Source organism: Tinamus guttatus, unplaced genomic scaffold (genome assembly GCF_059628265.1).
Source record: "Tinamus guttatus ecotype Peru unplaced genomic scaffold, ASM5962826v1 Tinamus_guttatus_pri_ptg000004l, whole genome shotgun sequence".
NCBI lineage: Eukaryota > Metazoa > Chordata > Aves > Tinamiformes > Tinamidae > Tinamus > Tinamus guttatus.
This window is the reverse complement of record NW_028288538.1, coordinates 16,495,437-16,523,115: the sequence shown is the minus strand read 5'-3', so window position 1 is coordinate 16,523,115 and position 27,679 is coordinate 16,495,437. Positions and strand designations below refer to the sequence as shown.

At 38.9% G+C, this 27,679-nt stretch overlaps 1 protein-coding gene across 1 annotated transcript; it reads right to left on the bottom strand.

Moving 5' to 3' along the window:
• Window positions 1–5,343: 5,343 nt before the first annotated feature.
• RAB8B (RAB8B, member RAS oncogene family) lies at window positions 5,344–27,679 on the bottom strand. Its single transcript, XM_088519800.1, has 8 exons — window positions 27,511–27,679; window positions 14,339–14,399; window positions 13,133–13,193; window positions 11,755–11,832; window positions 10,549–10,638; window positions 9,732–9,797; window positions 7,455–7,505; window positions 5,344–6,269 (listed from the first exon to the last, which is right to left on the bottom strand). Exons 1-8 carry the CDS (start codon window positions 27,632–27,634, stop codon window positions 6,177–6,179), a joined length of 624 nt encoding a protein of 207 aa, XP_088375926.1. The 5' UTR covers window positions 27,635–27,679; the 3' UTR covers window positions 5,344–6,176.

Below are 27,679 nucleotides of genomic sequence, written 5' to 3'. Positions count from 1 at the left end.
TAAAGATGGCAGCTTCCCCTCACAGCTGAGTCCAGCCAAAGAAGTTGTGTGCACGAACATCGCTGCAGGCGCCCGGCGCGGTGCGCGTGGCGGCGCGCGAAGCCTGGAGCGTCCCTTTCTGCTCACGACGGAGGTTCACGGTTGTGGCCTCTCTGCTGCTAACCTGTTAGGCCGAGTTGGAAGGGTTAGCGACCACAATACTGAGGTCCTCCAGAAAAAAAAAAAAAAAAAAAGGCAAGTTCACCCAACTTACTAACTCTGTCTCAGAGACCACTGCCTGGTACGAGGTATTTTGCTAGCTCACTGCCCATTTTTCATAAAAGTTGCGATTGCAAAAGGCCCTCTCAGAACTGCCTGAACTGAAAAGCTGCTTAAGACTCAATAGGGGGAAACTTCTGAACACTCAAGGAGGCTCATAAAACCTTTCTTCACCTTGGAAGTGACACACTGCGCCCAGGAGAGGAGTTCACAAGCTGCATGTGCCCCCCGCAGCCCCTTTGGGGCATGCCAGCTCCCCAGGTGAGCAACATGAGTGCAGCCCAGCTCACTATTTCACAGATTGAAACAACAGTAATTATTTACTAAACTTGTGCCCATGGGAATTCATGCAACACCTGACCAGACCCAAAGCTTAATGCTGATGTGCTCTGCTGAAGATAGCAGGGAAAAAAAAAAAAAATCAGTAAGAAACTGCAACATCTAGAACACCAAGAAATCGTCTCTTCAGCAGATGATAAAATTTTGCATTGCCTGCCCTTTCTCCAAATCCCTAAACAGCAAGACCAGCATTATGAAGCTTGGAAAAACTTCATTTATGTATCTCTTGAAGATTAGAGTTGTTTCTACAGATAGATTATTTTGAAATCTTACATGATATTAGTGGCCTTGGTATAGCTCAAGAAGCCTAAAACACACTAAGTCAACTAACCTGGAAAAGGAAAGGAATTAAGAAAAAGGCAATTCGCCAGGTTGCAAAAGCTGGACAGGTTCTGTACAGTAATTTGTTTCTTGTCTGCAAATGTGCTAGCACTATTCTTATAATAATACCTTGTCTGCAGCAAAAACATTGATCAAGGAACTTTAATAAATCATTTTTAGCACCATAAATATTCTGTTTGATACATGAGGAATATAAATATAGCTAAGATGTTATTAGTGCAAATGCATGACACTAGCTTCTCTGAAAACTGAATTTACCTAAAACCTAAAACCAATTCAGATCACAATGAGCTGCAAGTTAACTGATCTAAAACAGCAACCTGGAAAAACTACACACACACACACACACACAAGCGGTAGAGAACACTAATGTAGCTCCAGCTTGCTCTTAATTAAGGTAAAGAGACTACAAATCCATTTCAGTATTGCAAGCATTCAGCTGCTTTTGCCTTGAGTAGAGCAAGCCTTTCCTTCGTTTCTTTTTCTCTCTCTCCTTTTCTTTTTTTTTTCTTTTTACACTGGGTCATCTCAGTTACCGCCAAACCTCACTACTCACTAGCTGATAAGTCAACAACTGTTAGTGTGACCGCCAACAACTATTTCAGTCAAATCCCTCCCCCTAGAAGGCTTTGCAAACAGTTATTTGCTGTATTAGTTCATTATACTCAGGCCTCCAGTTACTCGAAATCATTAAGATCTTACCCATCACTGTTCTTTGGGGTTTTTTTTTCTTCTTTTAAAGAAGGGCTAACAACTTAAGTGACTAGATAATTCTTAGACAAACTGGAGACTGTGTCTCACTATCTTTACAAAGCCTAAGGTCATCTGAATAAAATACTTAGATCTCAGCTGCAGGCTAAGTAATCGCTACAGGAGTACAGAATATTTCAGGAAGACTCTGAAAAAGTCATATTTAGGAATAAACAAAACCCTTCAAAACCACTGCTGTAACTGGCCACTGAAGGTATGCAAAGCTTTACTGATGCAATTCACCTGGATGCCTTTCCACAACAGAGGTACTAGAAATGTTAACTGTATAAAAATACATGGAATATTTCATACAAATACTCCAAATACTTTTCATTATGTAACTTTTATTTGAGACACATTGTTGTAAAAAAGTTTGCATGGAATAATAAAACCACTGAGTTTGTTGTTTTGGGGGAGCTTGGGATATTCTTGTCTATGCATATTATCAATACACAATTAACGATTAAGTTTACAAGTTAACGACATAACCAGTTCACTCTACCTGCAGGAGCTTTTCATATTACACCTTTAGAGCAGAGCTAAAATGTGCTTAAACACACATGGTAAAACCATCCTGTTTCAAAATTAAGTATTTTTTCCAAGGGCTATACTTTTACTCTGAATTTAGTAGCTATATAACATTAAAATAATTGTAATTGAAGTTTTATTTGAAAAAAAAAATGTTTGTAAGGCCATAGGAATACACTAAAATACTTAAATTCACCAGAAAGAAAAATTAATGGAAATCCTGCTTTGGTGGCAGGGAGAAATACAAGTTTTATTTATAAGAACAAGAGTGGCACAAGCAGTTCAGTGAACGGAAAAAGACCTATCGTCTACAAGCTAACCCTTAGGAAGGGTAACTTTGCAAAATTTCAGTTACATTTATACAGATAACAGATGCATTTCCACAAATAACACATTTATGCATTTTACATGTTATTCACATAGCTTTCAAATCATTATCCATTCACAATTTTTAATGCAATATGTGTATTTAAGACTCCTATTTTCAATTGCAAAAATGACTGACTTGATTCACTCGACTTTAGCAGACCAGGAGGGAAAATATGCTTATGATGGGAAATACATTTTACCAAGGAAAACTTCAGAAAAAAAAAATCCTGCAATTCTGAAAAACTAATCATCATTCTTGAGAACAACCCTCTCCCACCCCCCTCATAATGAGCTGTGTTAGCCTCCATGAGTGGTTTAAGTTTTAACAATAATAGAACTTCAGGACAATTACTAACCAAATCAAATATTCTATATCTACTCAACAAAAACACTTTGTGCATGTTTTGCTGAGCAGAGACTAAAAGCTACAGTTGAGAAGCCCCAAGAGCTTTTTTCTTTTCTTTTTTTTTTTTTTTTCTTTAAACCATTTAGGAAAAAAACTTGGTCAAGATACATTGCACAGACATGGTGCAGAAGGAAAGGTTTCATAAAAAATAAAAATCAACAGCATAAACAGCAGTTCTGTTTCATCAAAATCCACGAAAAAAATCTGAAAGTCTGTCTTTCCTAAAAAGTTTATGACAATTTTTGAAGTAAGACAGAAATACATTTGCTGCTTTATGAATAATAACTGCAATTACATTGGCTGCTTAATGAATAATAATTGCATGACTTTCATTCTAATGGACATTAGAATAGTAACTAGTTCACTGAGGTATAGTTAAGAGTCCTTCAAAGTTCAGATTATATAGTATTGAGCAAAGCTGCAACAAAGACTGCACAAAACAATCATATTGATATTAGAAAAGCCTGCAGTACCCAGTATCTGATGCCTAGGCTGAACATACCATTTATCATCTTCCACTTGCATAAAGCAGAATAGCTAAAAAAAAAAAGTTCCCAGTAAAACATACAATTGATTTGCACGCTAAGATACAGCACATTTTTCAATGCCTGAAAATCCAGACTGTACACAGGAAGAGGTCTATACTGACCAAAAATTAGCACACTGGTAAAGTGCAGCCACTCAGCCATTTAATACTGCGGAGAACATGGGTGGGAGCAAAACAGGACAAAACAAGAGAGCGAGAGAGAGAAATCTGCATTTTACCTTATCTGTAAGACATGAAATTAGATTTCTTCAGTTTCAGCAGGGGACAACAAAATTGCACTAAATTCTTCTACCAACAGAAAAAGATTAACTTTACATGAATATTAAGCAAAGGGAAATACCGACTGCATTATTTTATCATGCATAAAGTGAATTTCCTATGGTCTTACCTCACATTTATGTACAGTTTAGCATAGCTAAATGTAAGAAAATAGCAAGGTTTTTTTGTTGTTTGTTTTAAATACAGAGCAGATACCCCCGTTCGCTGCTGCTTCAAGAAGCACTTCATAGACTCTACTACTTACAGGCTCTTTCAAAGGGAAGTTCATGGAGACTAATATTGAATGTACATTTAACTACACAGATAGGACAGGAAAAACAATACAAAGCACTCTGTAAACGTTGCCAAACGCAGAACATGTCAGTTTTGGTTTGCAAACAGCCCCTGAGATAAAAATCAAAGTATTACGACACCAAATAAGTCAGAGGTAAATTACTGAAAATGAACAACATTCATAATTGGTGTCACAACACTTTCTGTATAGAAAGCACTTTTTTTTTTAAAAACCATACAGAAAAAAACTGCTTTAGCCTGTCCAAAAAAACCATCAAGGACAGACAACAGAGCAGTTAGGGTTGCTTTGTTTTTCCACTAAACCTTGTTGCCATGAAGATTTTTCTATTTTAGTACAGCAACAGCAAGTTGTCACATTCACAATCTAGTTACAACAGCCACTTCAATTAAGCTGTATGTGGGGACAGGTTGATAGAAAGCCACTTAAAACATTATAACTTTGCTAAACCTGTTTCTAGTAAAGCTTTTAAAATCGAAAGTCTTTAAATTTACTGCTAGTGGCCCATTCTCCTTCAGAATATTTACAGCAGACTCAGAGATGATAAGTTCAGTCCCTCACGCCACTACTCCATGGTAACAAGCCACTCGCTGACACCGCTCTAAACAACGGAGTGGAGCAAAAGCAAGCACATCCGAGACCTTACGTTGACAGTGACAGAATCCCCCTACCCTCTACTGAAAAACAAGCGGGACACAAACCTGTGGGTAAAGCTTACAATGGTCCAAGTTTGGCACATCAACAGAAACTAAAGCACCTGCTTTAATTGCTCCGGAAAATTTTCAGAACACATTAAAAAGTGGTAAAACAAAGATTAGGTTATACAATGCTCAATTGAGTGAGAAGGCAACTAAGTTTCAACTCTGCTTCTAAACACTAGGTCACTGTACCAGTTTTTGATGATAAAATAATTTAACGGCATGAGCAGACCAAAGAGGGCTTCACACATTCAAGATGAGCTGCAGAACAAATACTACATTATAACCCTTGTGCGATCCTTTGCTTGATGGCAGAACTCGATAAACGTTAGCAACTGCAGTTTTTGTATGCCTCGGTTGTCAAGGGTCCATGCTTACAGACATGAATGGACTATCCTTAGCATTACAGTAGAAATGGAAGTCACCTTTAGAAGCAGTCATTTCTGAACAAATGAATCCACAATGAGGTTACTCAACACTCATGCATTCAATTTCCACAAGCCACTTAAGTGCTAGCGATGAGGCCAATTTGTGATGACGATTTCGACTCCAGAGTGTGCTTTCTCATCAGAAACAAAAAATGGTGCAGACAGCTTGAGCTAACAGAGGGAAGTTCAGTGAGGAAAGACACCGTGTTTATTCAAATAACTGATAGGTGCATCCGTGAATCAGACAGTGACTGGCAATTCAGAAAATAACTTTGCTAAGCTGGGTAAAGAAAGAAAAGCAAAATACTACATTCAGAGCAGAAGCCACAGCTTCTTAATAAACAGATTTGTGCATCTAAAACAAAAATATGTAGAAATTGTTAAATGCCAATTGTTAATATAACACTCATGACTAGAATATCAAAATCCATACTGTGGTCATGGCCACATGCATACAGCAAAGAAACTAGTGGAAATAAGACTTGATCTGTTCCCTGGCTCTTCTGCTATAGTAATAAATTTGTTTAAAAGAGAAAATCTGCACAAATCTGTTAAGAATCTTTCTTACAAGTCAAACTGTGCAAATACAAATGTAAGATTGTGCTGTAACAGGCAATAGGAGGCTAATATGGATGTGCAAAGTTAAAAGAAACATAGCAGCTTTTGCAACAGGCAATAAAACAGAAAGTAAAAAAGGAAAACAAGTTAACTCTTGCATTTGTGTCTCCACTTCATAGCTTCCATATCTGAGAAAGAGGAGCCTGACAGGTCAATAGGCTTTAGTGAGCAAAATCCACTTGGTATTTTGTGTATCGCAGTCTACGTTCAATGGAGCTCTCAGCAGCAGCTTGGTGGTATTATTTCTGAGGCTGTGTGACCCTGTGCTTTCAAAGAAGCAGAAAAGGTTCTAAGTGTGCTGCAGTCTATCATTAGAAGTTCATCAAAGTAGCGTGCATCGAAAGAAGCTGCTCTTCTTAGATCGATTTTCAGTTATTTTTACTGGCCCACCTGCCCCTGATGAACTGTTGTCATTCTGAAAAAGAAAAGAACATTAACATCACCATCACAAAATGCTGAAAAGTAGCTAGTTTCCCTCAACATCCTCTCCCTTGCAAAGCAATAACCAGAAGTGTTTGCTCTAACTTGAGGTCCTCAGTTACCCAGACTCTGCTAATCCCATGATAAAACTGCCTACCTGAAAAATAACTTATCCAGCAATCCAAATATCAAGAATTAACTCAAGGAGTGACTGTGCTGAAGTCTAACCAAATAAGGATCACCCAGCTAAGAAAGAATACACTGATTTCAGGTTGCGCTACATTTACTGTTCACAAAATAAAGAAAAATTACCTGCAAATGTGTGTTTGTATTAAAGTACCCATTTAAGTGGAGAAGAGCTGTACACCACTCTGCTTAGGATATGAATAAAAGCAGAGGTTCTAGCATCTACCCCACCAAATGGCTCAACCACAAAATCTAGTGGGGTTTTTTTGAAGGTCCTTTTACTTGAAAGTTGCAAGCGCATCTGCCTAATAAGATTTGTGTCACTTAATTCTTGTTCACTAGTAATAGCAACTTCCATGATTACGCCAGTCAATTAGTCAGCCAAATGCTTGCACAAGTGCTTAAGAAATTAATAACCACATTTGGCACCAACTGCATTTTGTCGCTCCTTCAAACAAACAAACAAACAAATTAAATGAAGGCAGTCTCCAAACCTCTTCTAGAGCTAGCTAACGACTGTTAAGAGCAGCTATCCTTCCCACATATGTAACCATACATGCTTAAGAATGGCCTCATTAAATCAAAGCTACAGGTTATATAATGACTTCAAGACAGATAAAGCACATCACAGAATCACAGATATGTTCAAATCAAAGGATAGCATCAAGTTCAACCTCTCACTTATGACTTTACCACTAGCAGTAGATCAGGTCAGCTAGAGTTCCATCCAGTAGGATGCGGTAGCCCAGCAGCAACAAGAAGAGGGAGGCAACTACTTCCTTTGCTCGGAGAGTACAGGGTGTTTTAATGTAGCCCCGTATGCCATTAACATTTTTTTTCAATGATAAAAAACCCAACAAGCAAACTGTTCACTCAAATCTAAACTGGCAGCCACTGTAGTCCTACAAGCTCTTAGCTAGGACCATTACTCAGCTCGTTCTTATTCCCGATCATTTCATTTAACATAGATCATATGCCAGTAGGAAATACAAACCATTTTTCTGTTGAGCTTTGTCATTATGTCCCGTGCAAGTGTGAAGAATGCCTGGCAAGGGGGGAGAAGGGCAGAGAAAAAAAAAGATCAGTCATAAAACACACTAGAGAAGCCAGATTCGGAGTAGTCGGACACATGAACATTACTGTATTTTGTAGTCGCAAGGCACTGTGTACAACAGTTATTTACACTGCAATAAGCATTAGCCTGTTTTAGTCTCCTCTCCAAACTTCGCAGAAAATGAATGGCCTTTGCCATTGTCTAACTCTTGAACAAAAAAAAAAAAAAAAAAAAAAAAACTGCTGAATGGAAGGCTGTTTATTCAGCATTGTGATTCAAATATGCAGCATATATTCACTTTTTTTTTTTTTTTTTTGACCAAATTATATATTGTGCACTGCAGCTAAAAAAACGTGTGGAGAGCTTTCAGGCTGGCATGTCTGGGAATTCTCATCAAGATCAGCAATTTCTTTCTGCCTTTGCACTTGGGCTAACTACAACCTGCCAGTTTTCTAACAGTCTTAAAATCATTCATCATCTCCAACTTCACAGCAAAAAGAAGCAGAAAAGTTTCTGTAGGAAGAAAATGCTGCAGTTCTCTAGAAGCAGGGAAAAACAAGATTTTAGGGATACCTGAAACAAGATCTTAGGGATATCTGAAGATACCAATACTTGAAGACCAGTTCCAGAATGGAAAATAGTATGGAAAATGGTAAGCATTTTCCCCCTCTCACTGCATGTTGAATATATCCGAAGTGGAGGGGAGAGAAAGGGTCATGATTGTATTACACACAAGTTAAGCATTTGGTGGAAATAAGATTAAATCATTACTGGCAGAGTACCTACACTAGCTGCATTCTTTCTACATATTCTTCCCAATTCATGTGACAATTTTTAAACCATAGTCAGGCAGCCAAATGTTTTAGAATAGGAATGAATTAATTTTGTGCATTTAATGACCTACAGGAGTTGCAGTGAAAGTGCAGGGCATGTCATGCGGCAGCAAGTCAATCATCTATAGGAACTAAGATGGTCTGCACCTGGCATTGGGAATCTATTGCTATCCATCATTGGTATTAGTGCTGATGTTCACATTTCCATTGCCTGCTCTAAGAATCACAGGCATATCATGCAAAAGAGGTCAAACACTACTGAACTCAAAATTTGAATTCACCCTAACTATTATTCTGTTACAACTCTTTTGCGAACAGGTAAAAGGCTATGTGTCATCTTAGCGGACACAGTTCTACTCATGCTATTCTACAGTAACAATTTCTTGATTTCTAGTTAATATATTAACTGCACAATCTGCATTCAGTATGCATCTGGAGGACTTCTAGAAAGTATCCCAACAATATGCTTGGAAAAGCGTTCGGATCGTTAGCTTCAGAAACACTGCCTTATTTGAATGAACTGAACTGCATTTCTGCACTGTATAGCCCCAGCATTAATACTATTATGGCATATATTTCTAAGATTAACATCTCCTCCGTAATTATTTAGTACATTCACAAGATTTTGAATGTACTAAAAAAATATATCTTTGATCCTTTGAGGGCTTCTTAATCTAACTGCCTTTTGGTATCATGTTTTACTGTCCACCTTTTTCATAAAATTAACATCCTTTCCCCTCCTCTAAGACTACAATAGCAATTCATGGAAAGACAGGCTTGAGCTGAGCCACTCTTCCTTCCGATTCCATTTCCTTATGCTCTCATAAATAGGACCTGGCATTTTTTTGCACAAAGTTTATTTGCAGGAAAAAGGATCACAAGTCTACAGACAGTATTATAAGCTTTCTTCCGCCTCTGACATAGATTTATGAGAGTCTGTACTGATGTTCCAGTTTAAAATGCAAATGTCAAGTCTCATCTGCAAGGACATATTTAGTAGTAACCTGAAGTCTCCTTGACACGGAAACATGCTATTCACAAAACAAAAAATCTTGAATCCAGTTTCCTGCCTGAAGCACTGTTCTAACATTATACCTACTCCTTGTCCAAAAGCACTTAGCATTTAAGAGGCAAGACAACAGCTTAAAGAAACTCTTTGCTATAGTAATAACAAACCATGCTTACCGCCTACCTAGCAAGCCTTCCAGATACTACCAGAAAACAGGCTGTCCTGGGTTTCACAATAGCTATCTAAACAGAACAGGATTGAAGTTGTCACTTCGGGTTTTGGATCAGGTCAGAAAGTCCAGCAATTACAGATCACACATGTGCCTCCATAGTAGTCCTTCAAGAAACACAACCGAGTGTAACATCCATCACTTACCTCTTCCACATTTATGCTGGATTTTGCACTTGTCTCCAAAAATTTGATTCCATAATCAATTGCTAACTGGAAGAGAGGTTAAAGTTTTGAGTGTATTTAACAGTTCCACTGCAAAAGGCATGTTTACACAAGTTCGTAACAGAACAGAGACTCTATAATGCTTAAGAAAAAAAACAACAAAAAAGCTTCATTTGTCTGCTTTCTCTCACAAAAACATTGTTACTGACCAATTAGGCAAACCCTCATGGAAATTCAAAACTTGAAAAAAAAAAAAAAAAAAGTCTCACAGAATGACTTTTTTCATATCCAAAAAAGTAAAGATAGTATCTTCACAGATTTGGCTTTGTTGACAGCGTAACTATGTATAACCATCCCAATAACTTTGTTACTAGTGACTATACTACTTTGCTGTGATATATTGTGATTTTGCTTGTTAAAATTTCTGAACAAATTGCTTCAGCTTTAACAACAATACTTACGAGAAGCATCAGTAATCACCATGCTGAATTGTATGCAATATGATCAAACTATATACAAAGCTGTATATTAAGATTTATAACACGATGTTATAAGGAGGTTCGATGTTCTTTACAGGATCTCATCCTCAAGACAACAGTAACACTGAATTAGTCAAACTTGAATATGGTCACGTGTTATTACAAAAACCCGACATTCTATAATATACAAAAAGTTCTGAAACTGTTTGAGGACCATTATCTCTCAGATACTTAAAATAAATCAAGTATCAATAACCAGAATCATGAAAAAAAGAAAAAATAGTCTTCTAAGCAAGACAAGTCAAAATAAAAAAGTTTACCTTCTCCCCTTTTTCTTTTGAAACTTGTCTTTTTTCATTCATATCACATTTATTACCAAGGATCATTCTTTCTACATCTGAAGAGGCATGCTAAAGGGGAAAAAACAAACTCTCAGAAACAAATCATAGCATTATTTAGAAGAATTCTTCATATGCCAGACTCATCCACAAATGAATACTTTCTTTTAAAAAGAGGACATTACTGAGAAAGGAACTGTTGTTTGAAACAGACAATCCAATAACTAAGTATTAAAATAGTTTTGGATAAAGATTCCCTCATCAAGTTTGCCTGAATGACACTACAAACTTACTACAGCAGCACTAGCTCTGTACCAGGTTGCATATATGTGCAAGCGTTTGGCTATTTAGGATGTACTTGTGTACCAGTTGGAAGTAGAGTGAGTACCATTATATCCAGAGTATTTGGTTGAGGTATCATGCAACACATTTGCATTTTTAAGACAGGTCGTTAATAAAGGACGTATTAATTGAGCATGAACACTGAAGCACACCTTTTTGTCCAGTCACCATCACATTAAACTGATCACCAATATGGAAATTTTGCTTAGAGAGTCAGATGAACAGTAATAAAGAAAAGCTTGGGGATTTTATTTTAGAGAGGAGAAAAAACAAAACAAAACAAAAAACACAGTAAGACTGTTACCTAATTACAGCTTCATTAGATATTAATTTTGGTCTTCCCCTGCAACTTCATACAGACCTCCTCAATTGACAGTATTTCATGTTAAATAATTTACAAGAGGTTAGGAGGTAGCTTAGCCAAGATCAAATGAAAAGGACACAAACATTTAAATGGGCAAACACACAACTCAAAATAGTAACTGAAATCAGACAGGTCTGTCATTACCCCACGATCTTTCTCCTTCCTGTTCCTTAGACAAACCCAAAAGCAAAAAAAGAACAATGAAAATTATACAGAAAGAGCAGTTTTGAAACACTTATTTTACGCTTGTTACTTAAACCTCAGTTTCCTACTTTCTGTGCCTAGACAAACAAGACATATCTCATTTATAGATATTCTTTCCATTGGTGAGCACTGCTTCATTCACTGCAGTGTCTAAAAGTGGTCATATATGTTGGCTGCTATATTTAAAGTAAATCATTGCTTATTATTTTTCCCAGAGAAATCATAAAGTGCAAATAGTAAGAGCTCCTTTCCAAAGTCTCCTGTTACAAAGCACCTACCTCCTCAATGTTTCTTATCCAGTTTTTTATGTTGTCAAAAGACTTTTCATTTGTGATATCATACACCAACATAATTCCCTAAATAAAATACAGAAATTCTGGTTAGATAAGCAAGTACTGTTGTTTTACTTTTGGTGTGTGCTGTTGGTTTGATTATACTTTGCAGCAAATTTAATATAGATAAGACGCCCTTACAATCAGCAATCCTTTCTTAAGCATTACACCTTTGCTAAGAGTTTACAGAAGAATACTATTTATATCTCCTGGCACTGTTCAGCAGAGTTTGAACACACTACTAGCATGAATTCTTAACTCATTAGCCTATGACCAGGAAGAGTTTACAAATTCTACTACAACAGAGACTAGGATCCTATTGTTAAAGTCAAGTTTAGAAGTGGCAGCTTCACACAGTCAAAAGATGACAGTCCCATGAGATCTGACCTGCTGGGGCCACTAAATATTTTACATCTAAGCTGACAGCCTCGCAGAAGCTTTAGCTCTTGCACGCAGCTGTACACATATACCCGCAAGGACCCTCAAGAAATGACCCAACAGGTACACTTTGCCAAGAATGCAACTCCATTTCTTACTGCCTCTTCAGTCATCCTTCATAAGAACAAGTAAGGTCTTTGGCTGTACACTGTGAGGTCAGGAGAAGACCCTGTCACTGCGAAACCCTCAAGTGTTTAATGTTCTGATACGGGACCGTGACCGCAACTATTTCTCCCATAAAGTTGAGGTTACTGGGACATACAATCAGACTGCGAAAGCAACTCATCTTTTGTCACTCTCTCTGTGTCATCAACCATAGTATTGGCACAGGTAATAATCAGCAAATGGCAGTTACTTGTATTGCAAACTAAAGTATCTTCAATCCTGGCATTTAGGAACCACATGCCATCTCATTTCTACTGAATGCAGACTTTGCATTCTTGATCAGCTCAAGGTAAGAAAGAGCAGCAGGAAAAGCAACTCAGTGAAATACATTCTTAATATTAAAATCGTTCATTACCTATTTATCGGACACTTAAAATATATTAAAATGGTTGACTGCATTTTAAAAAATTATGAAAATAAAGCTTAGCGATGTATTTTCTTATTCTATCTGAACAGATTACAGCTACATTAAAAAAGACAAATGGGCTCAAAGTTTCATCACAGAAGACAGCATTAAGCATAGCACCAGCAAGCTAAAAAAAGGAATCAAACAAAACCAAAAAAATTCCCACCACTTTATTCTTTATTCCCCATATCACAAGCCACAATTCTCCAATCCACCAATCAAAAACTCTTGCATGGTGTAACCTTAAGAGTTATACTAGTTACCAAACCAGTTACAAATAGTTGTAGATAAATTTTTGGAAAGAAAAGCACTCACCATGGCTCCTCTGTAGTAAGCTGTTGTAATTGTGCGGAATCTCTCCTGGCCTGCTGTATCCCTAAAATTCAGTGAAAACAAATACCCATTGAAGACCTTCTTCAAACTCTTCTGTACTGAACAGATGTGTTTTTAAATAGAAAAAGCACATTGATACTTATTAAGTAGAATTAGAATCTATCTGCAAAAATTTCTTCAGCCCTCAACACTCTTCCCCCTCAGCTATCAAAGCTACACCAGTGGCTGTTTACACTAGAAGCACCGTAAAGATTGTGTTTAAGCATTTGCATTTTCATGCAAACAATGAAAACGCAGAGCTACACAGCCTTCCCTAGAATAACTAACAAAGGCAGCTCTGATGCCTCCAAATCCAGCATTAGACAAGAAATAGCACATGCAGCAGTAAAATATTTTTAGAATACTGTGTTTTCCTGTACAATTAGCTATTAAAATCAGCCACTATAACTTAGCATGCTGCTATTTTATCCTGGATGACTTCAAAGTAGCATCTGTGAGTAAACAGGAGGACCAAAGTGTTTGGATACTAGTTACACCTACAGGAGGCTGAACTCCCCAAAACTGGAGGAAAAACAAAACAAAACGAAAAACCTAACAGCTTTCTTTGATATCAGAGGAATAAAATTTGTCCCAACCACATCTAGAACTTCACTTCCTTTGTCACAAGGATTCATTCATTAATCCTGAAGTCAAAATTTCTCTTCTAAGACTTCTGAGCAATATCCCCACATTCACCAGTAGCATTTTAAGAGCTTGGCACATGCAGTAAGGCTACTCTACAACTGCTCATCTGCTGCTACCAGGAGCTCAGTCTCTACTATGCAGCATAGAGGCAGCATTACGGTCCGTCCATTTGTGATTACACCTGGGCACCCAAGTATCTGAGAATTCAGATAGCATTTTTAAAAGCCATTAGGGCTTATATTTTAGTCGACTGCTACATAATTAATACTTCTGTTCCACATGGAATATCCAAAATCGCATTTAAGATGACAGCTTTCAATAAAATGAGAAATTGCTTTAACATTAGAAAGCAAATGGCCTATTTCCTGTGCTACTCCAGAACAAACTAAGAGAAAGCAGAAGCTGGACTGCCAGGGAAAAGAGGTTGGACTTCTAGTACATCCAGGCTCAAAGCTATGAGGTGCTCCCACTCAAAAATCCGTCCAGTATGTGCTGAAAACTTACCATATTTGTAGTTTGATTTTCTTTCCATCTAGTTCTATTGTTCTGATCTTAAAGTCAATTCCTGCCAGAGAAAGAGATACATAAGTTTTGCAACAAATGAAAAGGATGTCTTCAGTTTCCTTTTAATGATTTGGTAAGAGTAGTATTTGGGAAAAGATAATTATTCTGATGCTGTCACTCTTTCCAGGCACTAGGAAATGGTGAGGATGCACAAAGATTATCAAGCAGAAATTATTCTGCTCTATGAAAACAGAACAAATTCAGATTCATTACCAGAATTAGTTAAAATTTTGAAAAGAATTAATCTCAAAATTCTTCCAGTTCATACCAATAAGGTCACTACTTTAAACTGCCTTTTTTTCTGATCTTTAGACTATCCCCTGAAATTCAAATCAGTTCCCTAGGACCTCTACTGAATCAACTCCTGCAGTAAAGTTGCATCCTATGGCTGCTAAGTTGCTTTTCAGAACTAGTGTTCACTTTTTAATATTCAGAGTTAACAGTCTTATCAGACATAGTGGTATAGGGAAAAGGATCATAGGATGTGAGATACACACAGTTGGTTACTAAGGGTGACTGAAGACGACCATACACAGATGGTGTTCCAAGAACACCAGTTTAGGAGCAACTCTAATTTTCTGGAAAGCTCCAAAAGACAGTGAGAAAATGCCTCCCTCCTTCCTCCCCCAGCTATTCCCTCACACCTACTGTGTCTCTAAAAGCAGATTTTAAACCAGGGGTTAAAAAAAAAAAAAAAAAAAGAATAAATTCAGAAGAGCCTGGTAAAATCCGTTAAGGTCAAAAGGATCTATGAATCTGGTCCAAGACTTCCAAATAACCCAGCAGGCTGGGTATTCAAAGTTTTGCATTTCTAACCTATATATTGTAATACAGCTCAAATTTGCAAGACCACTGAACTCCTGTTATGTGAATCTCAGAACAGCCTCCCCAAATTGGTCCATTTTAAGGCTGTTGCCCCATTTTCCTTTTTCTGAATCTTAAAGGTTACTTTTTATTTTTTCTTAGTCATATCTTTTTTTTCCTGCCTCTCTTCCTCAGTTGGACTTTAAGCAACCATTGTCAAAGGGTATCTTCACTGGGAAAATCCTGTCTCTAGCTTTGTTAGTTCATCCACAGCTTAAACAGGAATCATGGGAAACAAGCTATTTTTTATATATACACACCAAAACAATATTTGAAAATGAAATATAGATATTAATTAACAACTTGCCTTTCACTCTTCTCACAGAGGGCATAAAATTTTAATTGAATAAAAACATCAAGTCTCAGCCATTTAATATGGATGCAATAAGCACACATAGTTTAGCATACTAGTTAGAAAAAATACATACTATCAGCACTTTTCATACTGTAGGAAATTATCTGTATTATTTTAAAACGCTAGGAGTACCATTACAGCCATAAATTCCTAAAATCCCTCAAGATTTAAAGGCAAAAAGCTCTATTACTGACTTGATTTTCTCTGAAGTGATATAAGGATGACGTTAATTACAATAAAAATATTATACATAGCAAAAGTTACAGAAGTGTTTCCATTCTGCATTGGTAGGACTTCGTGTCCACCTTGCTGTGGAAATCTAGTGGAAAATCCACTGGATTTTCTAGTAACTAGTCGTAACACTTTAAGTCCCATTCCATCGTGTTCATGCCTGCAAACAAATTACCTTGACTCTCAACTTTTGTTAATCTCACAGATTCCAAAAGCACAAATACAGATATTACTGAAAGGGCTGTTTTGCTCCGGACTACAGCAAATTAAATCAGTTTTAGAAGTTTCTTTATGTCTAGGCCTGAAATCTTAGGATTAAATATAATAACTCTACCAGGAAAAAGGGTTAAGAAACTACTGTAGTTTAAAGATAATTCTTTAAGGTACCGCAAACTAAGGAAACTAAGACATCAACACAAAGAGTGCAAGGCTCCTTCTGGGATGGCTTCCCAAGAAAGTGAGCTCCAAGTGAGCTCACACTGCAGTTAGATATTAGGTGCACCAGCCCATGCCTTGCACAGACTGGTTTCTTGTGGTTAGTCATTTCCCTTACGGCACCCAGAAGAGTTTCTACAACCATTCCTTTGAGCACACTCGAAGCTCAGGATCTGCACACAAAGCAGCTTCTCCAAACTTCAGATTTCTTGCATGGACTCCACCAAACAGTTTTGTTGAATAAAGATGAAATCGAAAGCTAAAAAGAACAATATGCAGTGGAAAACCTCTCTATTACAATGCAAAGAGGTTTAGCAAATGCAACTGCAACTTTTTAGAGGCTGAAACGAAGCACAAGCTGATGTTCCTTTTGCTCTTTCACTTCAGCAACAGGAAGCGGTGAGCGGCACACACCGGTGAGCAAGCCTGGCGGCACGGCTACCACTTCCTGCTGCAAGCCGCGCACGGCGACGGCTGAGCAACGCTTCGGGTACACAGTTCCGCTCAAATTATGCCACATAAACCCCTTTAATGACTATTGCACTTAGCCTGTAGAGTGTCTACACTTAACAATATATTTCTATATATTTTCTTTTGTGCAGTTGTAGTGTGCAGCCCGTAAACAAAATCCTTGTGGGATGCAAATCCTTGCAGGATGCAAATAAACTTCACTCTGTTGGTGTACACTAGTCCATGTACCCTTCACAGAGCAGTATTTCTCTGTTGCTAGTAATGCAAGATATACTTTACAAATATAAATATATATAAATATATATAGAGAGAGAAAAATAAAATTACAACATGTATAGCACCCAGTGCAGTACCACTTTGAAGCTCTGTGGTTTTCTCTCCTCCAAGTTATGAGAGGAAAATCAGGTGACTCAACACTAGCGATCTGAATAGAGGAGTAAAAAAATTAATGCCTGTGTTGCTTGCTAGAAAGAGTTGAATAATATCAAAGACATCACAGTATTAAATCTTATTTATCAAACTAAAAACTGAGAGCGCTGTTTTGCATGACCTGAATACAATAAAACCCCACCCTTCTAAGCCAGTAATCTCCCTCTTATCTAACCATCCTACTCTTTTGAACTAGGAGTGGAAGGAGTCAAAATCAAGGAGTAAAGTTTTTTCCAGGGACATTCTCTGATAAACAGAAACACTGGAGTTTATTCCCACAGAACACAGGAATTCACTACAAGTTTGGAAAAGGAGTCAAGATACAAAGTCTCCTTCCCCTTTGAAGCACTAGGGCATCAAAATGTCTGGAATTCATGTATCAGCTTTTAAGCTGAGCTTGCTTCAACTTCACAGCTTTGGTCCTTCCTATCTCACTGTGTTCATGGTTTTGTTTTTTGGGTTTTTTTGTTTGATTGTTTTATTTTTATATTTTTTGACTTTTTAAATGGCCAGAGATAGAGGGGGAAGGGAAATTTCACACTACTTAACTGCAAGAAACAATGTTCATATTTTAGAGATATGCAAAAGCAAAAATAAATTAAGCTTCCTGCAGTCACTCAGAGTAAGGCTGAATTAAGAGCAACTTTAAGCAAGCAAATTTGCAAGCTACTTTCAGAAACAGGAAGCAAGACTAAGCACATGACTGCAAAGCAATGGGCTTCACCTTTGGTTTGGTGAATTCTGGGAGGGAATAACCTGCAACAGCTTTGGCACTGTAGGTTGTGCTCCCTGCCGACAGCGAGTGCCTCGCTGCATTGCGGAGCATGCCGTGGTGTCTGGCTGCAGCCTGCCGTAACAGCACATCCCCAAAGGGCAGGTTTGGATCCCACAGAGATGTCACAGCCCCCAGTCTCCCAGACACTGCAACATGTTGGAACCAACGGCTTTAACTTTGCTTTGCAGAGCTGCAGCAGTTAGCCCCAAAACCCATAGATGTGCTTGTTTGCACATCCCTCTCACTGAGGATGACCAGCTCATGCGGATGCCTGCACTGACCTCAGCCCTGGGGGTGCTTGATGGGGACAGCTGAAGGTTTCAACAGCTCCCCGGCACACACCAAGCATTGACAGACCTCCAGGACAACCTTCCTTCCAGAAACTTGTTCTCTGCTATATGGATCTGCTCTTGTATATTTTCCTTCAAGCTTAGCCAGGAATCATTACGTTTTGTTCTCCAAGTAGGCACTGCTGGCTACATACACAACGTTTTTTTTTTTGTTGTTTGTTTGTTTTTTAATGGAATCTTTTATTCTACCTACATCATTCTTCTCTATAAAGACTGATAAATGAAGCCTCAGAAAGATGCCTATTTATTAGATCCTTCTTTAAATATTTCAGTAAAAATAAGAAAATGACCAAAAAGGAAACAAGATCAGAGTATAAGAGGCAGGGTGGGGAACACTTGCAACATTCTACTGTGTCATGCAGTGCCTAACGCAAAAGAGCAAAGTCTAATCATTTTGAACTTGAACATTTGGCTTTAGTTCTTACTAACATCTGCAAGGCATTTGTAGATGATCTCAGCAACATTTGTATCAGTATGTAAATTAAAGATGCAGTAGTCTTTATTGCAACCACTAAATAATATGACAGATTAACATTAAGCAACACACTGGGGTGAAGGTCAACATTTTTTAAAAGTTGCAAGATGCATTTATTTTAGAGTTATACACAAGTACAACTGCATTTATTCATCCTTTTATGACTTAACAGGACAAAGCTGTATTCAATATGGACACGCAATAAGAATCTACGAAACATGACTTAAATCAAAATGGGCTGAATGGGCTTCTTGAGAGCAAGCTGGCTCTCCTTCATCTCATTCTTCAGTTGTACAAAGGGCCTAGTATTGGCTCCCTGTAACTGCGGCGACAACAGCAGCATCTCGCACCTTCAACGTTACAGACACGGCCCGCTTCTTGAAGGAAAGTTACTACCGGTGGCAAAATAAAAATAGATACAACTGGCTAAAGTAGGTAAGGCAATAAAAGATGCAAGTGCCACGTATGCATAAGGTGGTTTTCTGCTCACAAGCACTCTGCATTTGTGAGCCAGATCAGATCAATGCTCGTAATAACGTTAAGCAAAATGCAGCTTCCAACAGTACTTATCTGTCCAGCCACGGTACAAACACCACACTAAGATTCCTCTGGTTCCCAAGATAAATTACTCACCATTTAAAAACACAGAGATTCAAAACAACTCAGTTATCAGAATTAGACCAGCTCCGCTTTGAAACATTCGGATTTTGGACAGCTCGATGACCTATAGTGTAATCCCATTATCAAACTAACATCTGAAGCCAGGGCTCTCCCACACGTCCGTCACCTGCACATGGCAGTGCTGCGGACACTCGGGCACTGCCCTGGAGGTTGCGGGGCCTGCTCCGGTGGCCTCCTCTCAAAATTCTGAATTTAAAATTTACAAACTCCTTTGAATAATTACCCTTGTATCTTTGACTTTTAAATAATGTAATTCTTGACCCACAATTAAAGACTGCAAGATAGAAGAATAGTAGAACTTAAGGCTACTTGACATGACTAAAATAACTGATTTCAGCAACAGCTTTGAAGGGGTCGAGTCTCTGTAGCACGTCCTTTAGAATGCACAACCTAGATATTACAGCACTAGAAAGTGCATAATAAAGAGAAACTAGCCTATTTCTATCGCTCATTCTACTTTGAATATAACATAAGTAACATTCACTGAAAACTTAGTTTTGTCTAAAATTTTTCTGGAATACATTAAAATTGCACTACTGATACAGATAACGTTTTGCTTATTTTAGGGATTATTTATAGACTGACTGTCTCTTAAGAGGAATGCACTAACTTACATGCTTGGAAAACATATTCCTTTCAAGCCAATGTACAACTGAGTATTAAAATCATCCAGACTTGAATTGAGTTGAGGCTCCAGTTTCACAGCGAGCTCAAACTCAGGTAGGCGCAGGCAGCCGCTGAACACTGGTAACTGAATCATGCTCTCTTTTTGGTCAGGTTAATCCTCAGCTGGATGAGCAAGCAAATTCAGCTTAGTGTTACCTGCAAGCACTACTGGGGGCACAGCAGAGAACTAACACACACAGTTACAGTTCTCCCCCTCTAAGATGCTGACCCCAGATTAGGTTCAATCAACAATGAAACTGAAGTCCTCACTAACACACACTGAAGGTGGCCACCAAATAGCTCACAAGCAGTTGCGGACAGCTCTGATGGCAGGATTTGACCTGACCAGCAGCAGCTCCGTGCTTGTTCAGCACCTCTTCTGTATTTGAACCTCCATCTATGGCTATACACCAGCCAAAAGCATCTGCAGTGCTGTCCCATGAGCCCAGCTCCACACGCACTTGTCCTGGCACACAGCAAGGGAGATCTGGGCATCTGGCATCAACCCGAAGCTGCTCTTTCCCTCAGGTCTCTAGGACATGCAGTATATGGTATCCCACTGCATCAAAACTTGGCCACATTTAAGAGGTAAGCTACATTTTCCCATTTAAAAGGTGGCTTAAGAATACAAGTATTTCGTGATTCTGTCAGAATCCAGAACTTAAGGATAAGATGCAATTCACAATAAGCATGACCAAAAAAAAGGCAAAAAAAAAAAAAAGATATAAAATGATCTGGTGTACAGTCACACTTACTTGAAGCTCCTGCCTGTAAACCAGACAAGCTTGTAGACACTGAAAACACAGAATATACTTTAAGCAAAATAACTCTTAAGGACTAAACGTCTCTGTAAGCAAAGTAGCTCACCCAAAATACAAGCATACTAAACATCCAAAAGATTGAGAGAAAAAAAAAAAAGACTTATTAAAGAGATGCTAAATAATCAACCCTCTCCTTCTCACTGTCCCTCACCTATTTGTATTCCACACTTCAGCTGCGCTGATGAGAACTGGACAAAGAACTTAAGTTCATTTTTGTTCAGTAATTTCTGGTCCAGATAAGCCTATATGACTGTGCTTTTCATTTATTTACTTACTTTTAAAGCCTCTTAAAATTTTAGGGCTTCACTTGACCTCGATGTATATAATGAAATGAAGAAACTGATTCGGAGTGAAGAAATAAAGGACTTTTCAGCCCATACTGTTGTCAGTTTATAATGGAAGAGCCGCCATATAAAAACATTCATGCATAGGGTCCTAGAATGCATGAAACTAAATCATTGATCGCTTAGAAATATAAAAACTTACGTAGTCCAAAAAATGCCTCCTTTATTACTATTTATGCGCCTATTGCAGCAGTAGGTATGATAGGCCACATACAGATCCTGTCAGCTGCAGATTTAAGACAAGTGGAATGACAAATGGAACAGGGAGTCTGCACAGCTTTGCTACGACATAACAGCTGCATTGCCAAGCAGCACCTTGAGAGGTTCTCAGGTACCGCGCAGAGGAAAAGAAACACTGAATTGGGGAGTGCTGGACAGAGCAAACGTAAATTACAAATCCCTTCTATAAAGCTAGAAACAATTTAAAAAGATGAGCAGACATTAAGTTTTCTGAAAGTTTAATAGGAACACAGGAATGCCTCACTCATTCATTACTCAGCAGATGACTGGAAACACAGGAAATGGGTCCAGACCCACCATAGGCTGTCGGGGAAATGCACAGAACATGGGTATTCCCAGAAACATAAATAGAGACAAAAATGCAAGGAAAAAAAAAAAAAAAAGCATTGATAACTGATCATGGTAATGGGACTGTTCTCAGCTTTCTAATAGTGGAACCCAAAAGGATTTTGGTTATATATGAAGCAGCAAATGTCTCATGCAATGATTAATCTTAAAGATACTCTTTATCTAATCTAAGACTTTCAGTTAGAGTCTGAAATATGGTAATGTTTCAGGATGTGAAAAGTTCCTGATGATCCAACATAGTGAAGCCAAATGTCAAAGCACAACACAAAGTCACTGAAGTTACTTTAATAGATGGCTCTCTGAATAGACTTTGGCAACACCATTTTTTACAGAAGGGATTTTTAAACTCTTGTCTTAAAGGGCGGATTATTATGCAAGTTTTTGTTTTGTTTTTATTTGGGAAGCAAAGGACATGGGGGAAGAAGGGTTGATTTGGTCAACTACTTAGATCAACAAGTTATGAGTTACGAGTCAGGCAACTAAATGCCTCCGGATCGACTCTGCTCGTGTATAGCTTTATACAGTGCAGCTCCATCGAATTTAGTACTATTCATAGATTATTCACATTAGAAAAGGGCAAGGTCCACATTTCATGCATCTAGAGCGACCTTCATTTAAACTACCACAAGATTCGATTAATGCCAAAAAGCAATGTAATATTCTTGGAAATCAGATGTTTGTAATGCAATCATAAAATTGAAACGAAGTATCACTATAAACAAACACTGCACCCATTCTTCACCAAGTATTAGGAACTATAGCTAAGTTTTGAAAGGAGTCAGTTCAAGAAGTACTTCTGTTAGAAAGCGAGCTTTTAGCCCTATCACAGAAGCACTGAGTAGTCCCACGAAACAGAAACAAGCAACTCAGAGGCTATGTGCTTTCAATACCTTTCTCAAGGTCTGTATCAATCAATTAAATTATACATTATTTCCTACATTCATTCAAGGCTGCTCTGCGTTCCTAAACGTGTATTCACAGCAAGTCACAAAGCTGCTCAGAGCTGCCCTCCTGTCAGTTAAAGGACGAGATAACACACAGCCAAGATGAGCTCCATCTGCCAATTAAGAAAGAGTTTGACATCTGTCATGCTGTTTCAAAGTAGCAAGCAGCAAGGAAGCTGTAAATGCATTTTTAACTAAAGCCGAACAATGTCACTCACTTTGGCCCCTTATAGAACACAAAAGGGCAACAGGATCTCTTTGGAAATCAAAATCCAAGGTGTCTTTTGTTACCTTCCGTGTGCGTCAGTTTTAGCATCAAGAGAGACAAACTTTTAAGTCTATGATATCTTTAAAATCAATCCTTTCTGATTAGCATCTTGGTGACCTCCCATAACATGCCTTGAGGACTGAATCCTTCCCCAGTTTCATATGTACCTCGCAAACACCGTTTTCCCCCTTTCTTACTTAAACCCTTGGCCTCCTCCTCACAGAGAGGCCCAAGACCCAGATTTTACAAACCTTGCCCCTGCAGAATGGAAGTGCATATAGGATAACAGCACCATCCAAGACAGTTTCTACTACTCTCACAGCTTTCACGATTCAATTTACGATTCCCTTAAAATATGCTGACCATTTATAACGTGCTACCAGTAACTCATTCCTGACTCTTCCTTCCCCAAGCTCACGATGCTTGTTTTCTTCTACAGCTTCCATCATGTACAGAAGTCCGAAACAGGCTTTGTTTCCTCTCATCAAGTGTCAGTGTGTCCCTGTCCTTCTGAAGAGGAATATGCCTCTCATCAGCTACTTCTCCTCTATAATACAAGTAACTGCAGGGACAAGAGTAGCAATATTCAGTGACACATAATTTGAGTGGACTGAAACAATTTCCATTACAAATTACAGACATAGAAGTTTCGCTGCAAAAGGGAAGTTGGTAATTTTGCTTGTCAAAGGGTTTTCATTAGTGTGTTCAAAGGTCAGCACACATGTGCTAGACTGCTGGAATAGCGGCCTATTTTGCAAGATGATGGAGGAGGAAAAGCTAACTTCTGTAAAAATCAACAAATTGTTTCAGCTCACAGATCGAGCACTGCCTCGTGTGGCCAACTTCCTGCCCAATGCTGGTATCATCTTGGATTAAAAATAAAATATTGTAAGTTTTGTTTTACAGTCAGAAAGTCTTCATACCAAGTCAGAAATGCTCTCAACTGAAAAATATGACTTTACACTCATAGAAACCAGTTTATACAAAAAGTTGGAAGGAATGCAAAGACTCAGTCTTACTGTTTGGAATGATAAACCCCATCCAGTTTTACCAGACAGAACTACTTGAACAGCAAGCTAGATATTTGAAGACTTTTTACTTTCCATGTAGATCTGTGAAAGGAGCAGTCTCTACTCGGGAAGCAAACTGAACAACACAACCTTACATAATGAATTTCCACTGTAAAACAGTTTCCTCTTATCTTAAAAATGAAAAGCTGATCCTTACTAGTAATCACAGCAGTGATGGATTTTTTCTTTTTCGGCTCATCAATCTCTTCAGAAACTTGAGAAATACATGTAAGAGATTTAGGGTTGCTGCAGCCCAAAAACCTGCAGACCACAAGCTGAAAAACACTCCCTCAGATAGTTAGTTCACTTTTCTTGGTGGATGGTGAAGTTTGCTGACTGCATTAGTTATTCCAGGTAGCCAAGGCAAAGACAGAAAAGCCCCAGAGCCAAGGCTCACTCAGAAATACTCTGATTAAGCACGCGGGCACTGCACTTTCACCTTGCACCTGTTGGCAACAGGATACTGGGCTAGGTGGAGTCTGAACCAGTACAGCCACAATTGAAGCACGGACACCAACTTGCAGAGAAAAGCCAAGGGGTCGCTTGCAAACCTCCAAAGAAACTATCAGGATTTAACCTTACAGGCATGGTTTATGTGGCAGCAGACGAGAAAGCAAACAGCAAAACAAGTGCTTTAGCTCAATGACACAAGCACGTTGTTAAGAAAATGGAACAAATACAACAACTCATTACTGACTTATTTCTATAATACGAACATTAAGTATAAATAATGTGAATATTCTATAATAATGAGAAAAAAAATGAGAATAATGAGAATAATTCTATAATAATGAGGGAAAAAAAAAACTTTTTTTTTTTCCCTCCTAGGATGGCACTCAGGGCACATAACATAGTGAGTACTAATTAAAATGACTGTGAGACACATTGCAACAGTATATATCACTATTGAAAGAAGCCTCTTTTTGGAGAACGTATAAACAAGGCAGCCTGGAAGTTTATACCTCTGGAAGACTCAGTGTACTCAACCAAGAATGTGAATCCAAGGACCTTAAAAATTCATTTCAACTGGCCAAGGGAAAAGCACTGGATTTCTGAGTTTCCCTACATGCCAACATTATACATTACCAGCGGAGGAACAAATTCAGAGGTACTAAATACTGACTTTCTGTAAGCTCATCAGACACTATTAGTTATGATTCTAATACTGACCGAGCAGTCAGTGTGCACTCACTGTACTTGTTTTTTTGTTTGTTTGTTTTTTTTTAAAGAAAGAGCATTTGCAAGAACATATGGCTTAGATCTGCACAAGTAACTTACAATACAACCAATACACGAGAAAGACTGAAAAAAAGGGTATTATATTTAAGCATCTGTCAGCACTTTATACGAACAACTTCACTGTTTCCTGTGCTGTCAACTTTCCTCTTTGTAGGTCCTTCGCTAAAAATAGAAAGAGACTGGAAGATAAATCATACAAATAGGAAAATGTGATTGTGAAACCACAAATACTGCTTGACGAATCAGAAATATGTCTCAATTGTTGGTAACTTTCTTTAAGTTGACCCGTGAAATTAGTATATTAGTGCCCTAATAAAAGTAAATATAAGGGAAGGAAATAAGATAATAAAATCTTATATTCACTGACTGAGGTAAGAAAAGACAACACCACCTGCAGCATCCTCAAGCTTCAAAGTGAATCAGCGTACAAAAGGAAACATCAAGGGACTAAGCAGTTCAAGAAGCATCGCGATAAAAGATGATTAGAAGAAATAAATGGATGCATTGCTATGTTAACCATCTTGTTAATTTTGTATTTAGTAGAGCATTACAAAATTAGGATTTTTTTGAAAAAAAACACACAGCATTTAATAATACCTATCAAGCCTTTTATTGCACTACACGTACAACAAAATGTTGTTTTGATAACAGCTACTAAGGTCTTAAGCAGTTGGTGTCACTGATGCAGTATTCAAAAAAATGGCTGAAAAGAGCAAGTGGAGGGAAAAGGAACACAGATACTTAATTTTGTAAAAATGCTCTTTTTTAAGGCAGAAGAGTTGTAGGCTTTCTTTTTAAATCTTAGAACTGCCGGCGATATTCAGTTCAGTCACTGACATCTGCTTAAATTCACTTCTTCCCTGTGCAGTAAGTGTTCAGCACAGTAAGATGCCTAAAAAGGCTATGACGAAGTCATGTTTTATTTCATCACATGTCTAAATCAATTTCCTTAAAACTAAGGGAGCCTCCTCACTCTCTTAATATTCTTCTTCAAAGCCAATGTTAATTTTGCTCTCCTAAATACTAGCAATTGCCCCAGGAATTTACCCCTTCTTCACGAACAGAGCATACTCATTTTTTTAACTGGTCCCAATTACAAATAGTTAATACTATAGCTCCACTTATGCAGATTTCAACTAAATAGCTCAGTAAAGGACTCAAAAAAGGAAAAATAGTTTCCACTAAGCTACACAAGCACATCTTTTAAAACAAGTCTTACAAAAACTTAAACCACAGTACTCTGTTTTAATAAGCTAGATCTCATTAAAACAGGTTAGTTGAGTTTTAGAAGTACTTCTTTTCCCCATCAAGTCTATTAACCAAACTCAGCTTTTACCAAGGAAGTTCCTCTATTAATCACTAGGGCATTTCTACACAGTCCTTAAGCAGAACTACTTCACCCCCCAGATTGGAGCTGTGCATACGTAAATACACCGGGGCACATTTAGAGAAGTTAACACAAGAGATTTGCCAAGGACGTGTGGGGAGGCATTTGCTGACTGCGGGGATGTAGCTTAGCCCAGTGCAATGCCCAGCGTGACGCTCGACCCATCTTCCATTTTCTGAAAACTTGGGTGCAAACACGAAAGGGACAACAGTGGGATTGGAAGAAGCAGAGCTACAGGGCGACCACCCGCTTGCATCTGGATTTTATGTGACTCATTATTGAGACGCTTCTGTAAACAGCATTTTTGAGAGGAAAATAAAGACATAAACTAAAGGGCTGCAACATAACGCGAATTTCCACGGAAAGGAAAGCGAGGAATCGGCACAACGGGGAAGAGGCAACAACTGTTGAGACGAGGCAGACACGGGCCGGGCCCGGCGGCGGCGGGGCAGCCGCGAGGCGCCGCCCGGGCCGCTGACAGGCTGCGGCGGCCGCGGCTGCCGGGCAGGGGCCGCTGCCGCCCCCTCTTCCAGCCCTGGGCCCGGCCGCGGCCCGCGGGAGGCCGCTCCCGCCCGGCCGGGCGGGCATCGTGCCCCGCTCCGCCGCGCGGCGCCGCAACGGCCGCGGCGAGGGCAGGCGGGGAGCGGCGGCCCGTAACGGCCACCGGGAAGCCCCGTTCTTCTCCCGGGACAGCGCCGCGAGCCCCGCGCCCCGCTCACCGATGGTGGAGATGAAGGTGGTGTTGAAGGCGTCCTCGCTGAAGCGGAACAGCAGGCAGGTCTTGCCCACTCCGGAGTCGCCGATGAGCAGCAGCTTGAAGAGATAGTCGTAGGTCTTCGCCATCTTCGCTCGGCCTCCGGCTGCCGCCACCCGCAGCGGGAGCGAGCG

Excerpts from the sequence above, each read along its gene's own strand:
- RAB8B (XM_088519800.1), bottom strand. The coding sequence starts at position 27,634 with ATGGCGAAGACCTACGACTATCTCTTCAAGCTGCTGCTCATCGGCGAC. Across the intron at positions 9,798-10,548 it reads CAAAAGAAAAAGGGGAGAAG|TTAGCAATTGATTATGGAAT; the intron begins GTAAACTTTTTT and ends CCTCTCTTCCAG. Across the intron at positions 7,506-9,731 it reads CCAGCATAAATGTGGAAGAG|GCATTCTTCACACTTGCACG; the intron begins GTAAGTGATGGA and ends CCCCCTTGCCAG.